This window comes from Calidris pugnax, unplaced genomic scaffold, assembly GCF_001431845.1.
Source record: "Calidris pugnax isolate Ruff unplaced genomic scaffold, ASM143184v1 scaffold1, whole genome shotgun sequence".
In the NCBI taxonomy this organism is placed as follows: Eukaryota; Metazoa; Chordata; class Aves; order Charadriiformes; family Scolopacidae; genus Calidris; species Calidris pugnax.
The window spans coordinates 11969998-11993441 of record NW_015090800.1 but is presented as its reverse complement, the minus strand read 5'-3'; the positions used below and the strand labels follow the sequence as shown (position 1 = coordinate 11993441).

At 41.4% G+C, this 23444-nt stretch overlaps 1 protein-coding gene across 1 annotated transcript; it reads right to left on the bottom strand.

Moving 5' to 3' along the window:
• Positions 1 to 5030: 5030 nt before the first annotated feature.
• Positions 5031 to 14567, bottom strand: HSP90B1 (heat shock protein 90kDa beta family member 1). The gene is made up of 18 exons (XM_014937380.1): positions 14410 to 14567; positions 13780 to 13879; positions 12977 to 13118; positions 12781 to 12897; positions 12062 to 12393; positions 11131 to 11242; positions 10323 to 10439; positions 9633 to 9749; positions 8853 to 8990; positions 8686 to 8763; positions 8536 to 8601; positions 8017 to 8286; positions 7552 to 7797; positions 7136 to 7272; positions 6656 to 6734; positions 6397 to 6552; positions 5767 to 5865; positions 5031 to 5290 (listed from the first exon to the last, which is right to left on the bottom strand). The coding sequence occupies exons 1-18, from the start codon at positions 14456 to 14458 to the stop codon at positions 5261 to 5263; spliced, it is 2385 nt and encodes a 794-aa protein (XP_014792866.1). The 5' UTR covers positions 14459 to 14567; the 3' UTR covers positions 5031 to 5260.
• Positions 14568 to 23444: the final 8877 nt, after the last annotated feature.

The following is a 23444-nucleotide window of genomic DNA, read 5'->3' as shown; positions in this document are numbered from 1 at the left end:
TGGGTCAGGGGGTGTGGGGGCGGGCCGTGTGGGGGGCGGGGGGGGGGGGGGGGGCGGCTGCGGGGGCGTTAGGGAGGCTGCGGGACGGAGGGTCTCGGTGTGAGGGGGTTTGGGCCTGGCTCCCGCGGCTGGAAATCGGGGGCTGAGGAAGCGGGGGGCGGGTCTTCCTTTTGAAGAAACTGCCTTCAAATACCGAAAAATAAAAAAGCTCTTGCAGGCTTTTTCAGAAGTGGGTTCTGAAGGGGGCTATATTATATTTAAATAGACATTTCCCCCCCCCCAGTAACCCAGTAACAGAAATGAAGGTGACCAAAAGTTTACACGAGAAACAATGACAGACTGAAAGTCTCAAAATGACAATCACAGAGGCTCATGCTCCACATGAGACCACCCACCCGGGATATTAGTGGTTGATTTGGTCTCTTGGAGGCCTCCTTAACTTGTGAGCTTTATCTCCTCCCCCTGCTCTTGTATAATTTCGGTTTTTTGAAAAACACCCTGCTATAGTAAAATCAGATGTAAGTTTAAAAAAACCACCATGTTTGATCTGTCATGTCAGAATTTAAGCGAGGAGGCTTAAATCATTGATAGATGCATAAGAATTTATGCACTGTAGTAGTCTCTAGCCTTCATTGCAGGCAAAAAGGCATATTTATTCAGAATGACCTAATGTTCTACACCTCTTTAGGTTTTGAGGAGGTACAGTTTTTATAATGTCCTGTCATCTAGTTTCTTATTTTAAATTTCATCTCTCGTTTCAGTGCTTAATTTCTAAACCAGAAAGGTAGAAGCAGTGAAACTTTTTCTTCTGTCACCAAGAGACAGAATATGTCTGGAAACTTCAGCTGTACCAGACATCTCAGCCAAACTTACTTTCTTAAATGGCAAAAAAGAAGCTTTGTTCCTTTAAAACAAACTGTCTGTTTCTCCTTTTCCCTCCTTTTTTTTTTTTTTTTTCAAATCATACTTCGGTACTTTAAAGTCCAACTACAAAACAGTAATACATTAATCTTTAAGGTGTTTTGCATGTCAGAATTATACTCTGCTCAAAAAAAAAAGGGCAGTGTAATCACAACTTAGCTATAATGCTGTCTCTTACAGAGAATGCTCATTTACTCTTTTGTGAGTTTAGTTTTTCTTCTGTCACAACACTGATGTCTTTCTCTGTTTTTAACAGAGTATACCTGAAATACCTCCTAAGCCTGGAGAACTGAGAACAGAACTGTTGGGTCTAAAAGCAAGATCAAGCAAAGTTGAAACTTCAGAACAGTGACCAGAATTTACTTACGGTGTGAAAACTAGGACTGATAAAATATTTGTTCACTGTCTCAACTGCAGAAATCCACATGTGAAATACTGTATTCCCTTAATACTTTTTTGTTTTGTTTTGTTTCTTTTAAGTGTGCTTACAGGCAGCATTAAAAGTAAATGTATGATGAATACTGTTTTTAAAAGTACAATCGGTTGTGTGCCAAAATGCTTGCCAAAATGCTCATGATTCCTTAATAAGTATCTTTTGGAATAAAAGATGTAAACTCACATTGGTGAGTCTGATGGAATTTGAAACTTTTAAGCTGATTAACAAGTACAGGAAGTTTAGCATATTGAAAAGTCAAGCTTTTATGGCCACTCATTAGCCTTAATAAGCTTACCTGTTCATCAGCAGTAGAACCCCGTTGGCATTTCTTCCCTTTTTAAATTTTAACTCAGTATTACTGGACATAACCCAGGGTAAGTGATGGCATGTACAAATAAGAAAGGTTTCTTGTTGCAGAACTTCTTGCACTGGACTCCTAATGCTGTAGCACCAGTTACATTGGCTTTCTGTCTGCATTACTGACAGGGAATCTGCTTTGATCCACTGTAAGGCTGGGGAGGATCCTACAACTTGGTTGCAGTAGTTAAAATGGAAATAGGATCACCAAAAAAACTCTTGCTCCAGGAATTCTGGAAGATACACTGTCAACGTCCTACAACGCTGGTACCCCAACCCATTTTTGACTGGTAAGGCAGTAGAGCTTGTGAAGGTTGGGGATTGCTTTCCCTTGAGAAAAGTATCAAGACAAGTCACAGGTTTCATCCTCAATTCTGACTCAGGTTTAACTTGGGAAAGGAAACCCCAGTCTGACTGATGACCCTCTTAGGAAACAGAAAGCTCCCTAATTCCTACTGGCAATGTACTTGGAACTCTTGTAATAGCAGAGGGATCCAGACATGAGCACTGAAAGTGCTGCTTTTACATCTGTGAAGCTGTTACTTATTTGCATAAGTTGGAGTGGATTTCTGAGGAAGAAAGGTTTATTGTTCCTCTGCGTGTGTGTGTCTCTGCTCTCCCAATTTTGTAGCTATTGGCTGATGTAGAAAAGCAGTGAGGCAGCACGAGATCCTCTCCTGCTCTTAGGTGTCCATGTGGATGTCCAGGCTGCAGCCTGTGCTCGGTGTCACTAGATCACAGCCCCTCTCCCTCAGACCCCTTTAGGACAGCAATCAGTGACAGGAAGGACTCAAGTTGATCTCAGATGTCGAGCCCAAATGAAATCATCGATGAGAATGTCTTACTAGGTCCAGTTCTGGTGAAACTACTTTTTCCTTCACTGTACCTAAGTAAGCTGAGGTTGGCAACTTTCCACCTCAGCATACAGTTGTGATTACACTGCCCTTTTTTTCTTGAGCAGAGTATAATTCTGACATGCAAAACATCTTAAGATTAAGTGTATCGAAGAGACAAGATGGGGCAGTTCAGCAGTATTTTCTTACTTTTTAAACTAGGGCAGAATCAGCAGCTTTTCAGTTGAAGAGCCAGGATTCACCAGCCCTTACCCTGCTATTCATACTCTGTTAGGGTACCGCTTTTGTCATTAGAGTTGATTTCTGACACGAAAGATGCATTTCTCCCTATTTTTTAAGGGCTTTTCAGATCTAAAGGCTGCAGAGAGAAGTTACTACTAATTTGGGTTGGATTTCTAAACGTATCCTGCTACTGACGGAAACTGAGAAACAGGGAGCATGTTTTACCCTGGCAGAGGGAACCCCTTCTCTTTAATGCCCACCTGGGAAGAGCAGAGCTGACGCCACCCCAGAATCAGTGTGACCACAGCTCTGGAAGAAATGGCCTCAGCGACTATTGACTCAGCCTTCCCGTGACTGAGAGCAGCATCCATACTATTTTGCTTCACAGAGCTGACACCCCCCTGCCTCCCCAGAAAAGCATGCCTACAACGGCATTTCATGCTTATTAATAGCAAACACTTGTCACTCCAGGGCAGAGAGAGCTGCTGGACCACAGCTACGTTACACATGATATCCTCCAGCCGAGGAAGATGAAGCAGCACAAAGCGCGACTCTCAAGTGTGCTCTTTATTGTTTCTGAAATTAAATCAGGTATGTCATCCTAAAACCAATCCAGGCATTGAGAACTTCAGCTATGTAACAGAACAAAGGTTGCTTAAGTCTACAAGTAATTAACAGATTAAGAATACTGTAGCAAGCAACCCTACGCTTCCAGTACTCCTCTTTGGTTTGCTAGCTCCAAAAGCACTCAACCATGCAGTAGGCATGAGCCACCTTTGCTGCTCAGGCGGGTCAGAGAGAGAGGAGCACGCACTGATGGTCTCCTCAGAAGTGTAGCACTAGAGGTGGTAATTAAGGAAGCATTAAATCAAAGCCTCAGCAGCAGTTAATTGCTACAGAGCACAAAAATGGTACTGCCTTAGTAAGAGAAATACTGCACCTCCCCTACTCAATAACTTACTAATAAGGGACTGCTAATTAAGTTGATATTGCTAGCCACTGAACTACACTCTAGGGCTAGACCACTCAGCATGCTCTAATAACAAAAGGCTCTTATGGTGCATCTAAGATACTACTTCTACAGTGAGCAAAAACCAAAACAACCCAAAACTCCCTCAAAAAATCCAAAACTAAGCTTCCCTTCCTTGAAGCCTCAAGCAGCATTACTTCAGAAAAAGCCAACAGCCCTGTATAAAGCCTAACTGGATAACCACAGTGATACATGGCATTTCTATTTATTGCATGGAAACAGTATTTGGACAGCATAGAAGCAGCCTAGTGAAAGTAAATAGATAGCAAATTCTTCAGGTCAGCATTTACTGCCCTCACCTAATTAGAAACAGTTTATTTCGCTGCAGAACCTCAAACTTCACAAAAAGTTCTTTTAATGAAACAGAGGAGTGGTTCTAAAGTAGAGTCACTGTACAAAAGCACTACTTCTACATGCTTCTCCCACAGGGGAAGGCAACAAAACCCCCCTTCAGCATAAACACTTTGTACTACAAACCCTGTGAAGATGTTTCAAAGTAGAGGCACTGGTGAAAAAAATGTAGTGCTTCATCCAAACACCACATAAAGCCCCTATAATGAATAGGAGAGAAAGTGGCATCTCCAGTTCAACCAGTCTGCATTACAATTTGGCGTCAACAGATTTAGCTTGAGTTAGACTAAGTACTTACAGTGCTTTGCTAAACTAAAGAGTGAAAAAGTTTAGGAACAACAGCATTAAGGAATAACAGACAAGAGCTTCCAACTTTATACCATCTCATGGAGGATGGTATAAACTCACTGAGTGAGCCACTTCTGGTGGTTTTTGTTCGCAGATTCAGTGAAAATCTTTTTTTTCTTGATCTCAGTAAAGCTACCACTGCCTAATCTGTACAGCGGACTCAAGTCACATAGCTCAGTGCAAGCTGTCAGACTTCAGTCGCAATGCTATTTTTAAATGCCCTATCTCATCTTTCTTCAGATAACTTCTTGAATACTTATGTCAACTGGCAACTTCGGTACCGCTCTTGGATACCAGGTATATTTTGGCTGAACAGCACAGCAGGTTCACTGACACAAAACCAAGCCACAGACATAACGCTACACACTCCTGTGTGGCTGCACCAGTGTGGCAAGGCATGAGGACTATAAACCAGCTGTTGTGCAAAGGACCTGAACACTCAAGACAATCCCTCCGTTTGTTTGTGCTAGACCACAAGATAAGCTTACTATGTAAAATTTAGAGTTAGTGGTGTTTGGGAACATTTTATTTTGTACATGACAAGATTTTACACCAAGTCAGTTAAATAATACAAATTTACATTCATGAGGAATGTTTTTAGAAAAGTCAACTTAAAAAAAAAATCCTCCTTTACCCTTAAACCCCATACCATCCCTCAACATTTTACAGTGGAAAATAACAAAACAATCTAATTCACATTCCCTCCTAACCCCCCCGTGCAGGACGGTAGTTGAGTGCAGCTTACAGTTCATCTTTCACATCTGTGGATTCCTGTGGAGACAAAGAGAATATGAACGTTGCTTTTTTAAATTGGAAAAGATTGATAATTATCCATTAAGACAGCAAGTAGTGTTGTCATGAGTCTGTACTGTAAAGTGTTTGAAACTATACTCTTGTCCATTATTCATTATTGCCCACAAGCTATGGAAATCCATCAGATAATGTTAAGTTGACTGTAGAGGATTTGATGCTCTTTTCTTGCCATAGGGCACTCTGTTACAATCTCTTAAGCTTAATTTAGCTCCAGCTTTGAACACATCTAAGTGCTTTCTTCTTACAATATAGTTTAAGGAATTAAGTGTCATTTGTGCTACAGACTTTTTTCTGCCTCCAAGAAAACCTTGGAAAACCTCACACTAACATCTAGCATCATGAAAGGCAAAGTTAACAAGTTTGCTGTTAGGAAGCCCCACAGACAAAACTGCATGTACATAATGGTAAGAAAAGAGTTAAACTTGAGACCTTACCTTCTGTGTTTCACTATCATCAGCATCAGCATCCACCTCCTCTTCATCTTGCTCTGCCTCCTCAGCTGCATCTTCAGGCTCTTCAGGTTCTTCCTCCACCTGTTGGAAGGTAATTTGCTTTATTTGCTTAGGATGTCTACTAGTTGTGGACTAGCTAAATACAGGCTCTGGAAGTATTCACTATCAGTTCCTAACATTTGCCCCAAGCTACCTGAAAGTGAAGGCAAGTTCTGTTTAGCACTGACACAGCCTAAATTCTTGCACAGCATTATGAGAATCCATGTGACTTATACCCACTTAAGAATTTCTCCGTTAATGAGATGGCCACACATGCCTTTGACCCATAATTGACTCCCACAGAACCACAACTTCATTAAGGACAGGACAATACTTGAGAAGTGTAACTAAAGAGAGAATCCCAACCAACTGGAAAGAAGAGTGCAAGGGGTGACATGAACACAAAGTACAGACTCATCAGTTTCCCACCCAGGTATTTGAATTAGCCTCCTGGTGGCCCAATTAAGTGGAAACTGAATATATTTTGTTTTACGCAAGTCTATCAAGTATCTGCTTTTTAAGATGTAGCAGCAGTAAGTCAATCATCAGCCCCGAGTTGAAGGCAAAACTAACCTTTGCATCCAGGTCAATGTTCAAACTTAAACGAAGCATCCTTTCTATTCTGTCTCCGTATTCCTTAGTGTCTGGTAACATATATCCTGATCTCAAAGTTGCAGTTTCAAACAATACCACTGCAAGATCTGAAACTGTTTTGTCATCTTCATTTTCCTAATGTGAAAGAGCATTAAAAAAACATTACACAAACAGAAGGGTTAACTAGATTGTATGCTACTAAGTAGTCAATATTTCACTACTATTATTATTTGTTTACCTTGACCCGCCTCAGCATGTCCTTGATCAGTGGATGCCTGGGGTTAATTTCAAATGTCTTCTTTTGGCTAGCGTAGTAACTGAAAAGAACAGGAGTTTCATCACTAAGTTTTGAAGTAGCTTTGTCTTCAAACCCATGAATACTGACTACAGCCACAGTAACAAGTGTATTCCTTCCCCAGACCCACTTTATTACTAGCTTAACTCTTAAAAAGCATTCAGGTTACTAAGTTAGTTTGTCTTCTCTTGTCACCGAATGACAAATAGTAAATGCCACTGGTGAGTCTTGCTCACTAGGCAGTTTTACATACTAGGCTTTGAAATAATGCAAAACTATGATGGGGACTGCAGTTTGGTTCTAAGTGACCTTAAAAACCATGAAGGAATCATCTGAACCTCATGGAAGCTTGGTGTGAGCACACCAAGCAAGGAGAACCATCAACTACATTTTATGTGTGCTGCTACATAACTGAAAGCTTACTTTGTAGATATATCCTTCCCAGTTTGGTAGGCTTGAGCCTTCATGATTCTTTCCATGTTGCCAGACCATCCATACTGACTAGCCACAAGAGCACATGGAGACTGGGTTAAACGTTGAGATAGCACAGCTTTTTCAATCTGTCAAAGAAAAAGCCTTAATGTTAGTTCACAGAGCTAATAGCCTATACGGGGAATAAAGTAACTCTTCAGTTTCCTGTCACTTCAGCGTTTTCTGGAGGCAGACATTCTGAAGATGACACTAACTCATTTTCCTGCAGTAAAGGTACTACACATGTTCATTTATCCACAGGAAAACAGAAGCTACTTTCAAGTCTATGCTCAAAGAATCTGCAAGGTGTCTTGTAGAAAGTACAAGAGCATGTACAAATATGCATTAAATACAGCATCACATTTTACCTTGTCTTTTAGAGCTTTGTCTTTCATCCAGTTTAAGAGTGGTTCAAATTCCTTTTCCAAGGCTTCCCGACTCTCCTTGGACTTTTCACTTTCTTCAAACTTAACTCCTTCTTTTGCTACATTTTGAAACCTCTTGCCATCAAACTCTGGCAGAGCCTGAATACAGTATTCATCCACAGGTTCAGTCAGATATATCACTTCATAGCCCTTTTTCAGAAGGCGTTCCACAAATGGTGAGGACTCAGCCTAAGATAACAGAGCAGATGCCAGTTTAGTTGCATTGGTACCAGCAGCCATGGAAACCTGTACAACTATTTCACAAGTGCTGGTACAAGGAAAACTGAACCGCAGTTGACTCCATAAGCATGGAGTCTCCACATCTACCACAAATACATATTTGCAGTACTGTAACTAGGAACTGTAATTTTTCCACCCCCTTTCCCTCTTTCTTCCATGCTCACATACCTCCTTTCTGCTGGCACCTGCCATGAAATAAATTTTGTCTTGCTTCTCCTTCATTCTTTCCACATACTGGTCAAGGCTTGTGAGGTTACTTTCGTGATGAGAAGACTGGAAGCGAAGAAGTTTAGCCAGTCGTGTACGATTGGAGTGATCCTCAATAACTCCAAGCTTCACATTAGTACCAAACTCTTTCCAGAATGTGTCATTGTATTTTTCTTCTGCAATTTTCTTGATCATATCAAGAGTTTTGCGAACAAGTTTCTTCCTGATCACCTAAAAAAGCAGCAATACCACGTTATAACAGCAGGAGCTTGGAAGAGCCCACAGTTCAGCCCCACGGCAAAGGATGGACTCGAGTGTCCCTGAACTGAACAGAGGTAGCCTGAAAACAGCAATGCGTGGGTTCCCTACACATTAATTTCACTCTTCTTATATAAAGGTAAAATTAACCAAGCTATTACTCTTCTAAATCTTGCTGGTGTCATGTGTTTACAATGAAGGAATTAAGATCAATTAGCTTACCTTTAACAATTTATGCTGCTGAAGTGTTTCACGAGATACATTCAAAGGAAGATCATCAGAATCCACCTAATTGAAGAAGAAACTTCTTAAGTATAGCTAAAAGTATTTCAAAGTTAAAAAAAATCAAATGCAAGTAAGACTTATACTTACAACACCCTTAACGAAGTTAAGATACTTGGGCATCATGTCATGGAAGTCATCAGTGATGAACACTCTTCGAACGTACAACTGGATTACAAGAGGAAAGAGCAGCCAGGTTATGTTTTGCTTTTTTTTTTACAGACATGAAACTATAACCACACACTTGCGTGTCCTACCTTAATGAAATCACTTTTTTTGGATCCGTATTCATCAAACAGGCCACGTGGAGCAGAATTAGGAACAAACAAGATAGATTTGAAAGTTACTTCCCCTTCAGCAGTGAAGTGGATGTAAGCCATCGGGTCATCGTGCTCCTGTGAAGAGAGAATTCTTTTAATGCACAGGGAGAAAATATCAGCAAGTCAATAAATTTCCAGTAATAACATGAGTTTGCCAAGTAAGTGAAGTTACTTTACAATTCAGCTATCGAACCACGCTTTGTTAAAATCTGTTATGGAGACAAAAAGTTCCAGATTCAGCCAAGTTACTCACATCCTTGAGATCTATTTTTTTTTAAAGGCCAACTACCAAAGAGTTACCAATAGCACAGTAACCAATACAGTGTTATCACAGCAGTTAAGAGACTCCCAAGGACCACATGATGCTGTATTTACATGTAAAGACAATACTGTTTCTAGAAACCCATAGCTTCCCCTTTCTTCCACCATGTACAACACAAGCACCACCACACTCAAACTAAGTAAAATTTTCCCTGCCAAGACTTAAACACATCAATACACTCTGTATCAGCTGGAACATATTACTTCTCAAACCTAGGCCACTCCACACTTGGGTGGCAGTACCTTCTCTCTGGTAAAAGGACTAATTCCAGACTGAGATGCTCTGCCTCCTAGGCTCCCTGTAATTCAGTCTATCTATTGACAGCAATTTATTAATTCTTCAGAAGTAGCACATCCTATAAACAGTTACACAGCATCTTGAGGCTCAGAGCTTACCTTGGAAAAGGTTTTGTAAAAAGCTTTGTACTCATCTTCCTCAACTTCTTTAGAGGGTCTCTGCCAGATTGGTTTGATGTCATTCATGAGCTCCCAGTCCCAGACAGTCTTTTCAACCTAGGTATGTAAACACCATAGTATAATAAAAGCTCATTCATTACTTCAGGTTAAGTCAGTTAAAAACACTCCACTGAGGTTAAATCATTAAATAGCATTTCAAAAATACATGCTCTAATTTACAGAGTGAATTATGCAATGACCTGGTTATTCTCAAATACACAAATTAGCGTAACAGGAACAAAACTTCAGTCTACACTACAGTGTGTTCTATGTACATTTAACATGTTCATTAAGTTACTGCCATTCTGAAAAAAGCCTTACAGTGGAGTATACTCAAACTACTCCACAGTGTCAGATTACTGAAGTCCACTACCATTTCAAGCACTTCACTAAAGTATTTATGATTAGTTTTGGGACCACTGCCTCACAAGGCTATTGTCAGTCATTCCTCCGATTTCAGCCAAATCTGTTTTGTTTACAATCTTATTTACTGACAAGATCTCTGACTGGGCTTAAACAGGATTGCTGTTTGAAAACACACACACACACTACTCAAGAGCACCTCTGGAAGGCTGCCTGTGAAAATTGCTGAACTATCTGACACAAGACCCCAGGCCTGACAAAGTTTACCTTCTTAGTTTTTGGTTTCTTTTCTTCCTCCTCTTCTTCAACTGCAGCTTCATCATCATCGGTTTCTTCTTTCTCCTTTGCTTCCTCCTCTTCAATGGGTTCTTCAACAGTCTCTGTCTAAAGAGACAATTTCAAGTGGTGACCTGGACTGCTTGACTTCCCACCAGCTATCTTCTCAAAGAGCCTGATCTCTCAGAGCACTAGTTTAACTTGCATTATTAGCCTATTGTAAACATTTCTCTATATGTAGCTATAGGTTTTTAGTTATGGGTAGCTATGGTCTTTTAGTTACATTTTTCACAAATACATGCTTTCCTTTAATACACTGGGAGCTCACTGTACTCAAATTTAAGTTTTTCCATAGCATCACATGTAATGCAAACCAAAGACTTGGGTAACTTTTAAGTTAGTGGTACACCAAGAAAACATCAGAAAGGCCTTTAAGTTAAGATGCTGCCCTATTTTCAGAAGGATACCTAATCACAGCCCTGCTTGAGAGCTTACCATAGCCACCAAAGCCAGCAGAAGACAGATCTTTCTTAGTCATTACCAGCCTTGCTCCTTTGGTAAAGTTCTTTTGAGTCAGGACAAAACCAAGTTCCTTGAAAGTTTATGATTTTAGCAACACACTAACTTTTGAAGAGCAAGTAACTAGTAAAATACTAGCCAGAAGAGTCACAAATAGAAGAATTTTAGAAATTAGACAAGTTCCATATTATAGTATGCCCTCACCCTTCCTGGAAGATCTGGCCAGATAGTTTTCACAACCAAAGCTCATACCATGCCATGTTCAGTTAAAGGTACCTACCTTGCTGCTCCACACATATATGGGGAAGTTTATGAACTGTGAGTATTTCTTTACTAGATTTTTAACAGTATCCAGCTCAAGATAATCAGATGCCTCCTCCTTCAAGACAAGGCTAAAGAAAATAAAAGACACACATCCTTCAATCAAAGTGCTCAACAGGTATTTTTAAGTAGTTTTACAGGAAGAGGTGCTTTTCTACTGTTGCAGCTATAGCGATTCAAATTTATGCAAGTAAGCTTTTATTAGTTCAACTACAAATATCTAAAAAAAAATACAATCACTGTTGAACTGCTCCAATAATGACAAACGCAATTGTTTTCAACAACTGGGGTGGAACACAATACCCAGAAGTTTAAAAAATCCTCAAATTATACTGATACTTATCAGGACCTTGATGCACTCCCACTGGCTTTACTTGGAACTAAAGCACTGAGATGAACTTTTTCATATTAAATGCCTTCTTCAGGAAGTTCTTTAAACCCAGACCAAATAAACTTATCTGCTCATGAAAGGCATGAAAATAGCATTGTCAAACTAGCCCTAGTTTGAGATTTGCATCAGACTGGTCTCACCAGTACATAAACAGCAGCCAGTTTCCAAAAGGAAGCTCTACAGCCCCTGTGTAGGTTTCGATGGGCAACAACTGTGTTGAAGAGCTGAAGGAGTTTGCAGACAGCTGAACTGTCTGGAATTACTTGCCAACAGTTAGATGACAAGATGCTCAAGGCTTTGTGAAGCAGATTACTAACTGCATCCCAAGTAAATGTGCAGCGATAATGTAGTTTGGATGTTTCTATTAAACTGAAAAGAGCTGTATTACAAGAACCAAGTAATGTACCAGTGACAACACTAAAGTCAACCACATAGCCCAATGAGCAAAGCGTAGCCACATAACTTTCTTCTTTTAAACCCAAAGAAACTTAATACTTACGTTATGGTTGTGCCACGTCCCAAAGTGTTTCCTCTTGGGTCATCAATCACAGAGAATTCATTTGAATCTGACTCCCAAATATGTTGAGTATCATTGTTGTGTTTTGATGTGACAATAACTCTGTCTGCTACTAAGAAAGCAGAATAAAAGCCAACACCAAACTGCCCAATTAGCTCAGATGTTGACTGGCTATCATCCTGCATTTCTGTCATCTTGTTTAAGAATTCACTTGTACCAGACTTTGCAATAGTACCCAGGTTTTTCACTAACTCCTCTTTTGTCATGCCAATACCCGTATCTGTAACATGAAGCATGTTCTTCTCTTTATCACACTGAAAAAATAAAAAAAGAGGAAAATATGGTTTGGCATCACTTTGAATCTTAATACTAATATACTGCTGCATAAAAGTGGCGAGTAGCACTTATTAAAATTCAAGCATGCTGGCCACAATAAATCAAATTTGCAGTAACTACAACAGTAAGGAAGACCCACCTTCGAATATTTCAATACTTCAGTTACTCTTTATGGAATCAGAAATATATTTTCACCATTAAAAGATTGGTCCTTGATAATGTAAATTGCAAGGGTTCTGATGTGGTACTAGCTTGTATTTGTATCAGTATTAAATCAAAAAGTTAAGATTTAATGATGCACTTTTTTTTTTTACATTCTTCCCACCACTACTCCATAACAGACGATTGTAGCTGATGCTTCTTACCTTGATTTTGACCGTAAGTTCCTCGTTACCAGCAAGAGCATTTTCATCAGTTAAGGATATTAACCGTATCTTATCTAAAGCATCCGAAGCATTTGAAATAAGTTCCCTCAGGAAAATCTGAAATAGAAACCTGTAGTCAGGAATTCCCGCACACACACAAACAGTTCTAACACATTCTACTAGTAAAAGCACTAACCTCTTTATTTTTATATAAAGAATTGATAATAAGTTTCATCATTCTGTTCACTTCTGCTTGAAATGCAAACTTCTCCGATTTTTCTCTGATTTCTTTGATCTGGGATGCATTTAGGCCATCTAGCTGGATGGCTTCTTCCTCTCTGTTAGGACAATGAAAACCTTTTAAGTAAGTCTTGTCCACATACAGTATCATTAATTCTATCATCTAACAACAGCAATAATAGTCTAGTTAGAACAATAGAAAGATCCTTAATCACCAGCACAGGCCTGAAGTTACACAATCAAATGAGATATGTGCAAGAGTAGCCATCCTCAACAGGATAACTTTAATCTAAAACTTCAGTGAAAATCCATGCTGGCAAGTAAAGGTTTTTTCCTAAAATGAAATTCAGGGAAGAATATAGGTATGTGAAAACCACTGTAATCCTCAGAATGTGATATACTTCACAGGAGATGATCTTATTCATAAGCACAGAGCTACTTCATCAATAAGCACTCAATAGACACCATTTACTACACACAAGAGTAAACCCCTATAAATTTATTAGATTTTCCACAACTATTTATATTAGACAAAACCAAGTTGAGTACTTCTGAATCCAAGTTCTCAGGCTCACTTCTATTTAGGAGACCATCTTTTACAAATATATTTTATTTCCCCTAGCTAACTAGATCTGTTAAATGGTGTTCCCTCCTGTTTCTGAGGCTTTAGGCATTACTGATGCTCAAACTCATTCTTCAAAACGCAAGAGAAAGCTTGAACGTTTCAGAATTAACTTACCCAGAACCCCAAGTACTAACCTCTGAACAACTTCATCATCTGTTCGAGACCCTTCTCTGCTTTTACCCAAGTCATCTTCCACGGTCCCATCCACCTCCACCTCATCAGCTCTGACCGATACTGGGAAAAGAAGGAATCCAACGATCTGAGCACGATTCCCCCACTAGACGCTCCCGAAGCTCTCCCAAGGGTTTTAGGCTCAGTTCTGTTCCTCCCCACGGCTTGAGGCTCAGTTCTGTTCCTCCCCTGGGGCCCCCCGCCCCGACAAAACTTCAGTCCAACCGGAGACACGGGAGCGGGGGGAAGGGGAGGGACCCCCTCCCGCCCGTGACGGCGCATGAGCCGTGTCAGACACACCGTCCTCCTCCCCCCGCTCCCCAGAGAGCGGCGCCGGCAGCGGTGCGGGGAGAGCAAGGCCGGAGACCAGGCCCCGCCCCCCCCCTCCCGTAGGCCCACACGGAGAAAAGCGGGGACGGGGGGAGAGCGGGGGGTTCCCCACCGCCCCCCGCACACACCACGGCCCTAACTAGCTTCTCGTCGGCCTTCATCCCCCGTACCCCAGCAAAAAAGCTGAGGGGGGCGACGGTATTTAGAGAAGGAGGCCGACTTTCACACCCACCAGAAGCTTCTAGAAGCCCGCGGGCACTCACCGGCCAGGAGCAGCAGGCAGGCCAGAGCGAGCCCCCACACCGACTTCATGGCGAGGCGAGCTGCGGTGGCAGCAGAGAACGGCCGTGTGTCCCGCTGTCGCCCCGCGCTCCCGATCCCGCCGCAGCACCCGCCCCGCGCTCCCGAGCCCGCTGGAGCCGCCGCGGCCCTCCCCCTCCGCCTTATCAACCCCGGCCGCGGGAGGGGCGGGGGGAGCCGCTCCGCCGCTGGCCAATTGGAGCGTACCACGCCAAACAGACGGCCAATGGGAAGCCCGGGAGGGAGGGGGCTTCGGCTGCCGCCGCCAATGGTGGCTTTCCATGTGCGGTTTCCTGCGGACGGAGCGTGGCCGGCGCCCATTGGCCGGGCGGAGGGGCCCGTTGGCCAATGGTTGCCGCGGAGGGGTTGAACCGGCGCGGCGTCTCGTTATATTTTTAATGAATAAGCCGTTAATGTTTAACGCCGAGGGCACGTGGGCCGCAGCTGCTGCGGCCGCGTCCGGGAGCGATACGGACAATCTCCACATGGGAGGCCCGCTCCGACCGCTTCCGGGGGCATCCGGGATGTTTACCGGGGTGGCAGTTGCTATGGCAACGGGCGCTTCCGGTCGCGGCGGCCCGCCCCCAACCCCCGGCTACTAAAACGGAGCGAAAAGTTACGGGTAGGCAACCACAGACAGTGCAGCGGGAGCAGAGCCGGGCCTGGGCCGCCGGCAGAGCAGCCACCGGGTAGGGATTCAGTCCGCCGCCTCCTGCAGCGGGCAGCGCTGTGAGGCCGGCGTTATGCGCATGCGCCCGCCAGCCGCGTGGCACGCCGGGAGCTGTAGTCCGCGGTGGCGGGGAGCACAGCGCCTCCTGCCGGTGCGGGGAGGGAGCTGCGCGAAGCGGGTGGAGAGGGGAGGGCGCCATTATAGGGGCCTCCCCCTCCACCAGGTGTGTAGGGCCCGTGAGAGCCTTTTTGTTGTCCATGTTGGCCAGACCTTGGCTCTCTGCTCCTCTCTGGCGTGGCTTGTGCCTCATAGGGCCGTGAAAGAGCTTGGCTGGCTTCAGCCGAGCCTTCCCGTGGCCTCATCTGTGGGGGCTGTCACAGACAAGGTGCTGTTATGGTTTGAGAAAACCCATAACAATCTATTGTCATTTAGACAATTATTCTATCACCCGATGACCCCTCCCCACCCGGGAAGGAGAATCGGGGAACACAAGGAAACACAAGGGTTGAAATATAAATAGATTTAATAGACTAAAACTAAATAGTTAACAACAATACTAAAGAACCAGTATTAATCCCGATACTGATATAAGATACAGGAATTATACTCAGCCAGTTCTATCAGGGGGAAGCTGTGCACTCCCAGCAGGGACAGCAAATGGCGGACACTGCCAGCACAATGGCTTCAGGAGGAAGGGAAAGCCTCAGGGCTCCGGCACTGGGGCAAGGAGTTGTCTGGACCGCCGCCATCAAGGGAGAGCCCCCTACGTAGCAAATTTATTAATTTATATTGAATGTGACGTTCATGGTATGAAATAATCCTGTTGGCCATCCTGGGTCAAATGCCCAGGCCTTGCTCCTCCTTGTCCCTGCACCTGGCAAGGCTCAAAACACTAAGACCTTGAATCCCACAGAGCCTGGCTGGCTATAAGTAAATATTTTCACAAATTCAGACACTGGAGTCTTCTAGAAGTGCAATTTTCCCCAGCATTAAAAGAAAAGTTAGTCCTGTGTCTCTCAACCCAGGACAGGTGCGCTGGGTGCCTAGCGGGTTTGTTTTCCTGCTTTCCAGCGCTCATTAGGGTGACCATCCTCCAGCGAGCTTATTAGCTCTCCTTCACCTACCTTTGGGGCTGTTGTTTATCCATGAGCAGCCCTTCCCTCCTGCTGGGAAGCAAAGGCTGCAGCAGCTGTATCACCCTGTGCTGCTGGTGTGAGGGGATGGGAGCAGGCGTGCAAACTGCTGCTGTCCTGTCAGGGAGGGTCTGTGTGAAAAGGAGTTGGTATCTGTGGAGCAGTAAAAGGTAGGTCTGATGCTCAGGAGATGGGATGTTCCCATCCTTTTTTAAAATGTCCCTTTCAGTTTGTAAAATGAAGCACATTGCATGCAAGTTCTGCTGTGCATCGCTGTTCACTTCAGGTTTTTCAGTCCTCAAAGCTGACAAGTGATTAAATATAATACACTTATTTTGTATGTTAATACACTACTTGAAATATTTGATGTCGCCCGCTCCCACCTTCCCCTCAGTTTCCTGAAAACGTTTGCCTTGGCTCTCACGTACCTGTCACCTGTTTTATCTTACATGTGTTCAACATTAAATTGGGGGGAAAAAAATACCTGTTAAGCAGTGATTTAACGAACTCTGTACTTGGAGAGGAATGTATTTGTAAGCTATTTTGTCCAAGATGGTCAATACAAAAAACCGAAAAAAACCCCCCTCACTGTGTGTCCAACTTCACAAATACTGAAGTTAGTCTTATCAGTAGCAGAAAGTCTAGGCAAAAATAAGCTTATCATCTTTAGTTATACAATGGGCCAGATAGATAGAATTTTGTTTTAAATTTTTTTTTTTTTGGCCTCAAAACTCAGTGTTGTACCTTTTTGTCCTACTGATAATTAATGTTTATAGACTTGGAAAGGAGCGTTACAGTAAATAATGGTTATCTTTGGGTTCATAATCAAGCCAAGATTCGATCATGACCTATTTAAAAAGTCATGAAGCTTTTCTGTATGATTTGCACTTTCGATAGATGTTCTTCAGAAGTTGCTGCTTCACTGATCACAAATTATAAAAGAAATAAGAAGGAAAGTTACTCTCCAAAAATACATGTAAGAATGACTGTGAAAAATAAGTATGAGAGGTCAGTGTCAGGGTTGTAAGTGAAAAAAGTCTATCAGGTTTCTGTGGAGACCTGAGTGAACTTGGAGAATTATTTTCCAAATGGTAGTCTTAATTAAGAAAATACAATTTAGTTATTCAGGCGTCTAAGCAAAGAATGTTTGTGTTTTTCTAAAACTCACCTACAAGCGGTTTCAGGATTTGATTCCTTAATTACGTCTGCGTGATTCCCAGAGTGAGATATGTTGTTCTATGACTGTGAATAGGCATTTGAGGGACATCAGGATTCACAGAGTAAATTTATCTTTGTCTTGTAGAATCCTTGCATTAGCAGGTTTTTCTGGCAATTCTGTTTTAGCGATCATTTTGTTGGCAGCAGGAAAATGTAATGCTTCGTGACAATCTTTTTGAACTTTGGTAACTGGAATAGTAGGAATGCAAACCAATTCTGTTATTGACCATGCTAAACCAACAGAGATTTTAGATTAAGTTTGGTAAAATCCAAATTTTATTGGTTACTTTGCTCTTATGATTATACAAAGTAGAATATTGCTTGTGAAGGAGATATGAAACCCGATAAACCTGTGTTTTGTGCTTTGAATTTAGAGGTCAGACTAGTGAGAAGCGGAATGTGGTTAGTGGCGTTGCTTGCTTTACGTAGATTATATTGTTTGCTTTCCTGAAAGCCCAGTTGGATTACCCAGGACAGCACTGACAGGCAAGAATGAGGCAGCTGGGTACTTACGCTCCCACAAAGAAAGTTGTGACTCTTTACAAGGAGTTGACAATTGATGAAAATACCTTCTTTGAATATTAAGCTTCTAAAAATACTTTATTTCATCTGTTTTAAAACTATGACCTTCTTGTCAAATATTGATGTCAATGTTTTAAGCAAATCTGAGTAGAATTTCCACTGAAAATTTATTAATTTAGCTTAATTTCTGCTTTAAAAATTTAAGGGAGTTTTAAAGATTTTAGTTGCACTGACTACTACTGCCATTCTTAAGAAGTCTGAGTGTCACCTTTCAAGGATTTAATAACAAAGGAAAATCCTTTCAAGGATTTCAAGGATTTAATAACAAAGGAAAGATGTAACCATTAAGAAGTAATAGTTCTTCAGCAATTTACCTACATTGAAGGGTTCTGTAAAGCAGTTAGATATACTTTGATGATTGTGTGCATAATGATTGAAATAACAGTGTATTTAAGGGCTGTATTTGCTCTGTTAACTCAAACTTCAGGGGCATGTGGTGAGAAGAGAAACAGAATACTGGTAGCGTCTTCTTCCATGCAAACAGTAGAGTGAGCCCCTCTCCAGTCCTCCGAATGCAACTTTACCAGGTCATCCATGTGTCTGTGGGGAAGTCAGCTCACTGAAGTGTGCCACATGATCCCAACTGTAAGTTGTAGCTACCAAGAAGTATTACTTTGCCAGAAATAGCTGTAGAGATAAACTGAGAGGAGTTCACAGGACCCGACTGTGGGTATTTGACTTAACCAGCTAAATTAGCCAGCTAATCTGCCTAGGCTCCATCTGTAATAGAGAGACAGTCTCCTTTCACTGAATTAGCTTTGGCGCACGTCAGACTCTTTCCTGAGCTGATTTAACTCTCTAGCTCAGCAAAACACTCTGTAGTTAAATCAGCTTTTATCAGGTCCAGGATGCACCAGAGTAGAGCATGGTAAAGAGCAGGAGTTTATGGCTAGGAGGAGAAGGTGATATCCTGGTGTGGATGGTGGTGGGCTGGGGTGTAAGTAACATAGGACATTGTACGTACGTGCAAATGTAAGGAAGCCATAAAACTAAACAATGAGTTTGCATTGTCAGAATATTGGCTCTTTTAATATACAGTTAAATTGAAATCTGTAACTAATGCAAGTTCCATTTGTTCATGGATAATGTGAAAGTGCTGTAATGTGTGTCACTGCTAATTAGCCATTTAGTGTCATACTGCTTTTGATAAAGAAGTGTCAATGATTTTATTTGAGAATAATTAATGCAGTCTGAAGTTTGTACCACCAAATTGAGTCCTGTGTTTCTTATATGATAATACATTGGAAATATGAAGAACTACTTATCCACATTCTCTGTAATCTGAGCTTCGTTTGTATCCTTATAAAGCAATACATTGAGAGTTAGTATTCCTTTCCTCTGCAATGTCTTCTTCAGGGACTAAATACATACAGCACAAACTGAAAACATACACACTTAAGACTTACACACTTAAGTCTACAATATTTGGGACTGGGTGTGAATATGAAACAAAAAAAAGAGCTGCCGTTAGTTAGGTTTTCAAGCTGATTATCCAAATATTAGAAAATTTTAACAGTAACTACATACAAGCAAGACTAAAGTATTATTCTTTGTAAACAGTGACAGCTTTACTATATGTCCATGCTATGAATTATTCTTACCTTCTTGCTTTTTATCAAGAACTTCTATTGACCAAAATACCATGTTTTGACTTCAACCTTTTCCCGGTTAGGAGAAATACATCCTTTATGCATCTAATTACTTAGTCTCAGAACTATTAATCTCCACCAAAGAGGGATTCCAGCTGTGCTCTAGTTATAAGAGTTGAGAATCCCAATGCAAAGGTTAACTTTTTTGTTTCTTTACCGTGAAAGGCTATGTGGCCAAATCTTCTACAGCTTAATGTACAAGCATCTTTAGAATTGTTTCTTCAAATATTTTATTATTTGCAAAGAAACTACAATATGGTTTGTTTTATGAATTATTTTTTTTCCCCAGTTATAATTAATGTAACTTGCTAGGTACATTCAGTATTTTCAGGACCCAGCAGAGTTCTGTATGAGAAAAGTATCCAAAGTGGAATTTCAGACTTGAGGTACTTTGAATTATACATGTGTGAAAGAAAACAGTAAGCACCGGTAATCTGGTGCTCAGATAGAAGACAACTTCTTAACCTTTTTTTTTGCAATAAATGCAGGCCCATCAGCTTCCCTGATACAGCTATTAGTAGATTTCTATTAGCAACAGTAGTTTCACCTCCTGCTTTTGCTCCTGTTTGTCTGGGTTTCTGAAATTCAGCAGTTTGTGCAGCTGAATATCAGTGAATCTCACCAGAAAGCTGCCAAGGATCCATACAGCTAAACTTACTTTGGGGCCGTGAATCTGACTCTTCCCACAGTGTATCGTAGGGACAATGCTATATGGCCAGGGTCTGATGTATCGTTTTTTGTTATGATGATGTTAACATCACATCCAGTTTCCAGAGAGTAATAAACATCGGAGAGTGGTATGAAACATATTTGGTTGTAGGCCAACTGACCATGAGCTGTAGCAAGCACCTTCCTTACCCTATGAAGCTATATGTGAATGTATCCATGACCCCATCATAGGCAACAGGGACAGTGCTGAGAGAAGCAGCATCTTCCTTGAACTCTGGCAATGGACAATGACAGTGGGCTGCTGTCTAAAGAACTGTGTGGTGGGCTGTAGTGGGGTGTAGTCCTGGATCCAGTTAGGCATGAGCCCACTGTCCTGGTTGGAGGTTTTCCAGCTCCCCCTCCTCTAAATCCCTCCTGGATTTTTTGACCTCAACTAAAATAGGCAATAGATCTGGCAAATACCTTTGAAGACGGCAAAGTCAGATGTGGAGCAGAAGGAAAGATTTTACGAGGCACAACGGGACTGACTACAAGATAAAGAGGGACTATGAAAATATCCACTTGCACAGAAACAGGTGCTTCCTGCTGAGATGTATTCCTTATTGCATTAATTTTTAGATTAAAGATTGGAGCAACAGGCAAGTTTATCCTGTTACTCTCTGGAGATCGTGGTAGTGGGAATTCAGCTCTAGCTGGTTTGAAATCCTGGTTCCTTGATTTCTTTGATTTCTAGCTAGTTGGAATTCTTTAGGCAGAAGCAAGGTACTTTGGCACAACTGTAACAATTATGATACAGTGTCTGTGATGTGACGTGTTATTAGGTGTCATTAATATAAATAGATACACACCATACTTTGGTAACCTCTGAGCATGACAAAGTATTCTGCAACTACCAAAATTTGTATCAATGCACAGGTCACTCTTAACAATGACACTAACTTGGAATGTTGCTTTTTAATTGTTACAGTAATATCGGTGCTCTCACTTTACCTATTACCTATTTTACTTCTAGTTTCCTCAGAAACAACAGGGAGAAAAAAATAAAGCATGTGAAACAGCATTGGTACACCCACAGACCAGATCCTGAGATCTAGTATGACACAGCACTGTGGCGTATGAAGAAATCACGGACTCGTAGGTCATGCAGCAAGCGAATCCAAAAATCCAATTCGACCATCTTTATTGCTACACAGAGAGACTTTTATACACTAAGACAGAAACCTACTCCCCCCATAATGCCCAATCATGGACTTACAAAAATATTTTTTTACCTTCTACTGAGCTTATCACAATAACAATTATTCTACTATCAAGACAGGTTTCGGTTCCCAGACTGTGCTCTGTTTTTTGTCAGGATGTGCTTCAGGATGCAAAACTTGTATGTCTCACTCCTCCCCTGCTCTCAAGGTCACTACCAGCACACACTGTTGCTCCAGATGCAAGTAAATCTTAACTATGTGAGCGACCTTTCACTGAGCCCACATCTCCCCCTTTTTTATTAGTTAGAATAGAAGTCAAAACAAGGGTCATCACAACCTGGCACTGAATACCACACGTCTAATTAATTGAACCTAGGAACCCAAAAAGAAAGAAAATTAAACAAAAGAACAAAGCAGCTTCAAGTGTCTGTAATCACGTACTATAGTAAAAACTAACCACTCAAGAACACACTTAACCCCTTTTTTGTATTTTCAACTTCATCCTTAGGAAGTCTCACTAAATACCCTATACCATCTTTCCCTTGCCATTTATACATAAACTTAACAGGTATGCATAATTCTGGTTATTTTCTAAAAGAATAATAGTCATCTAACTTCCTAATGCTAAATCAACATGTGTAATACAATTCTTAAAGAAAAGGATTGTGCTTCTAATGAATACAAACTATCATTAAAGGTTACATTAGGATTACAAACTAATGCAAATACATATAAGTGAGTAGTACACACAGTTATGTTAGCACAATGCAAAATCCATCAGGTTAATTAAGGTAAGATTTTTCTGCATATACAGCTGGTATACAGTTCATGTTAACCTGGCAAAACTAATCTCATTAGATCTGTTTTGATGCTAGAATGATTGACCTTCGAATCCAAGGAATTTAGGAATTTTGTCTTTGAGGATATAACCTCAGACATGGTCTCTGAGCCAATTGTTGCAAATCTTACAATTTTTGCAGGTTGCATGCTGGAAATATAGGACGAATATGGGATAATACCCTCCTTGTCGGTATTGCTTGAACTTGGCAAAGTGACCACAGTGTAATTAGTTTTGCCATTTAGCTTCAATCCAACGAGATATAACTAAGCAGTAAAATTAATATGAGATTGATTCTCAGGCCTAGTAACATTGGCCCATGTGACACGCATGTAAGTCACTACAAAATATCTGGCTATCCTTAAAGGAATTGTTAAGATCATCACAAGATGGTAATAATAAAACTCCTCTCATCCATCTCGTATCATTATTACTTAAGGTGATGTTCGATCCCACCAGATGAGAGGCCTAAACACAGGCAAGACATACATATGAAAATGCAAGACACATTCAACATGATTAAACCTGAGGAAGATTAGAATCTTCCTACTTGTCTTTGTCTTGAGAGACATCTTCGACAGACTCTGCATCTTTCTGTATAGTGTTGGCAGGCTTGATATTTTTCGCAGGTAACCAGTATGGTCCTGTGGGTAAAGAAACACAACCATAACCACGTCCCCATGACAACAAGGGTACTGGACCCATCCATTGTCCTGACTGTAAGTCTTTATAAAATACAGTAGGCTTCATATTTGTCTGATCTGTCAAACCATATCGCCGTTGATTAGCAGTCAAATTGTCAGCACGCGTAAGATTCAAAAAGTTCCAAACATAAGTGGCTTTATCTAATTGTTCCTGAGGTGTGATGCCCAGGGGATTCCCCCTTTTTTGTTTATAAAGCATGTTTTTCAGTGTAAGGTGAGAACGCTCTATAATTGCTTGACCAGTCGGAGAATGGGGAATACCTGTAACGTGCAGGATACCCCGCTCAGCTAAAAAAGTTTTTGTTTGTCTAGCGACATAACCTGGCCCGTTAATTT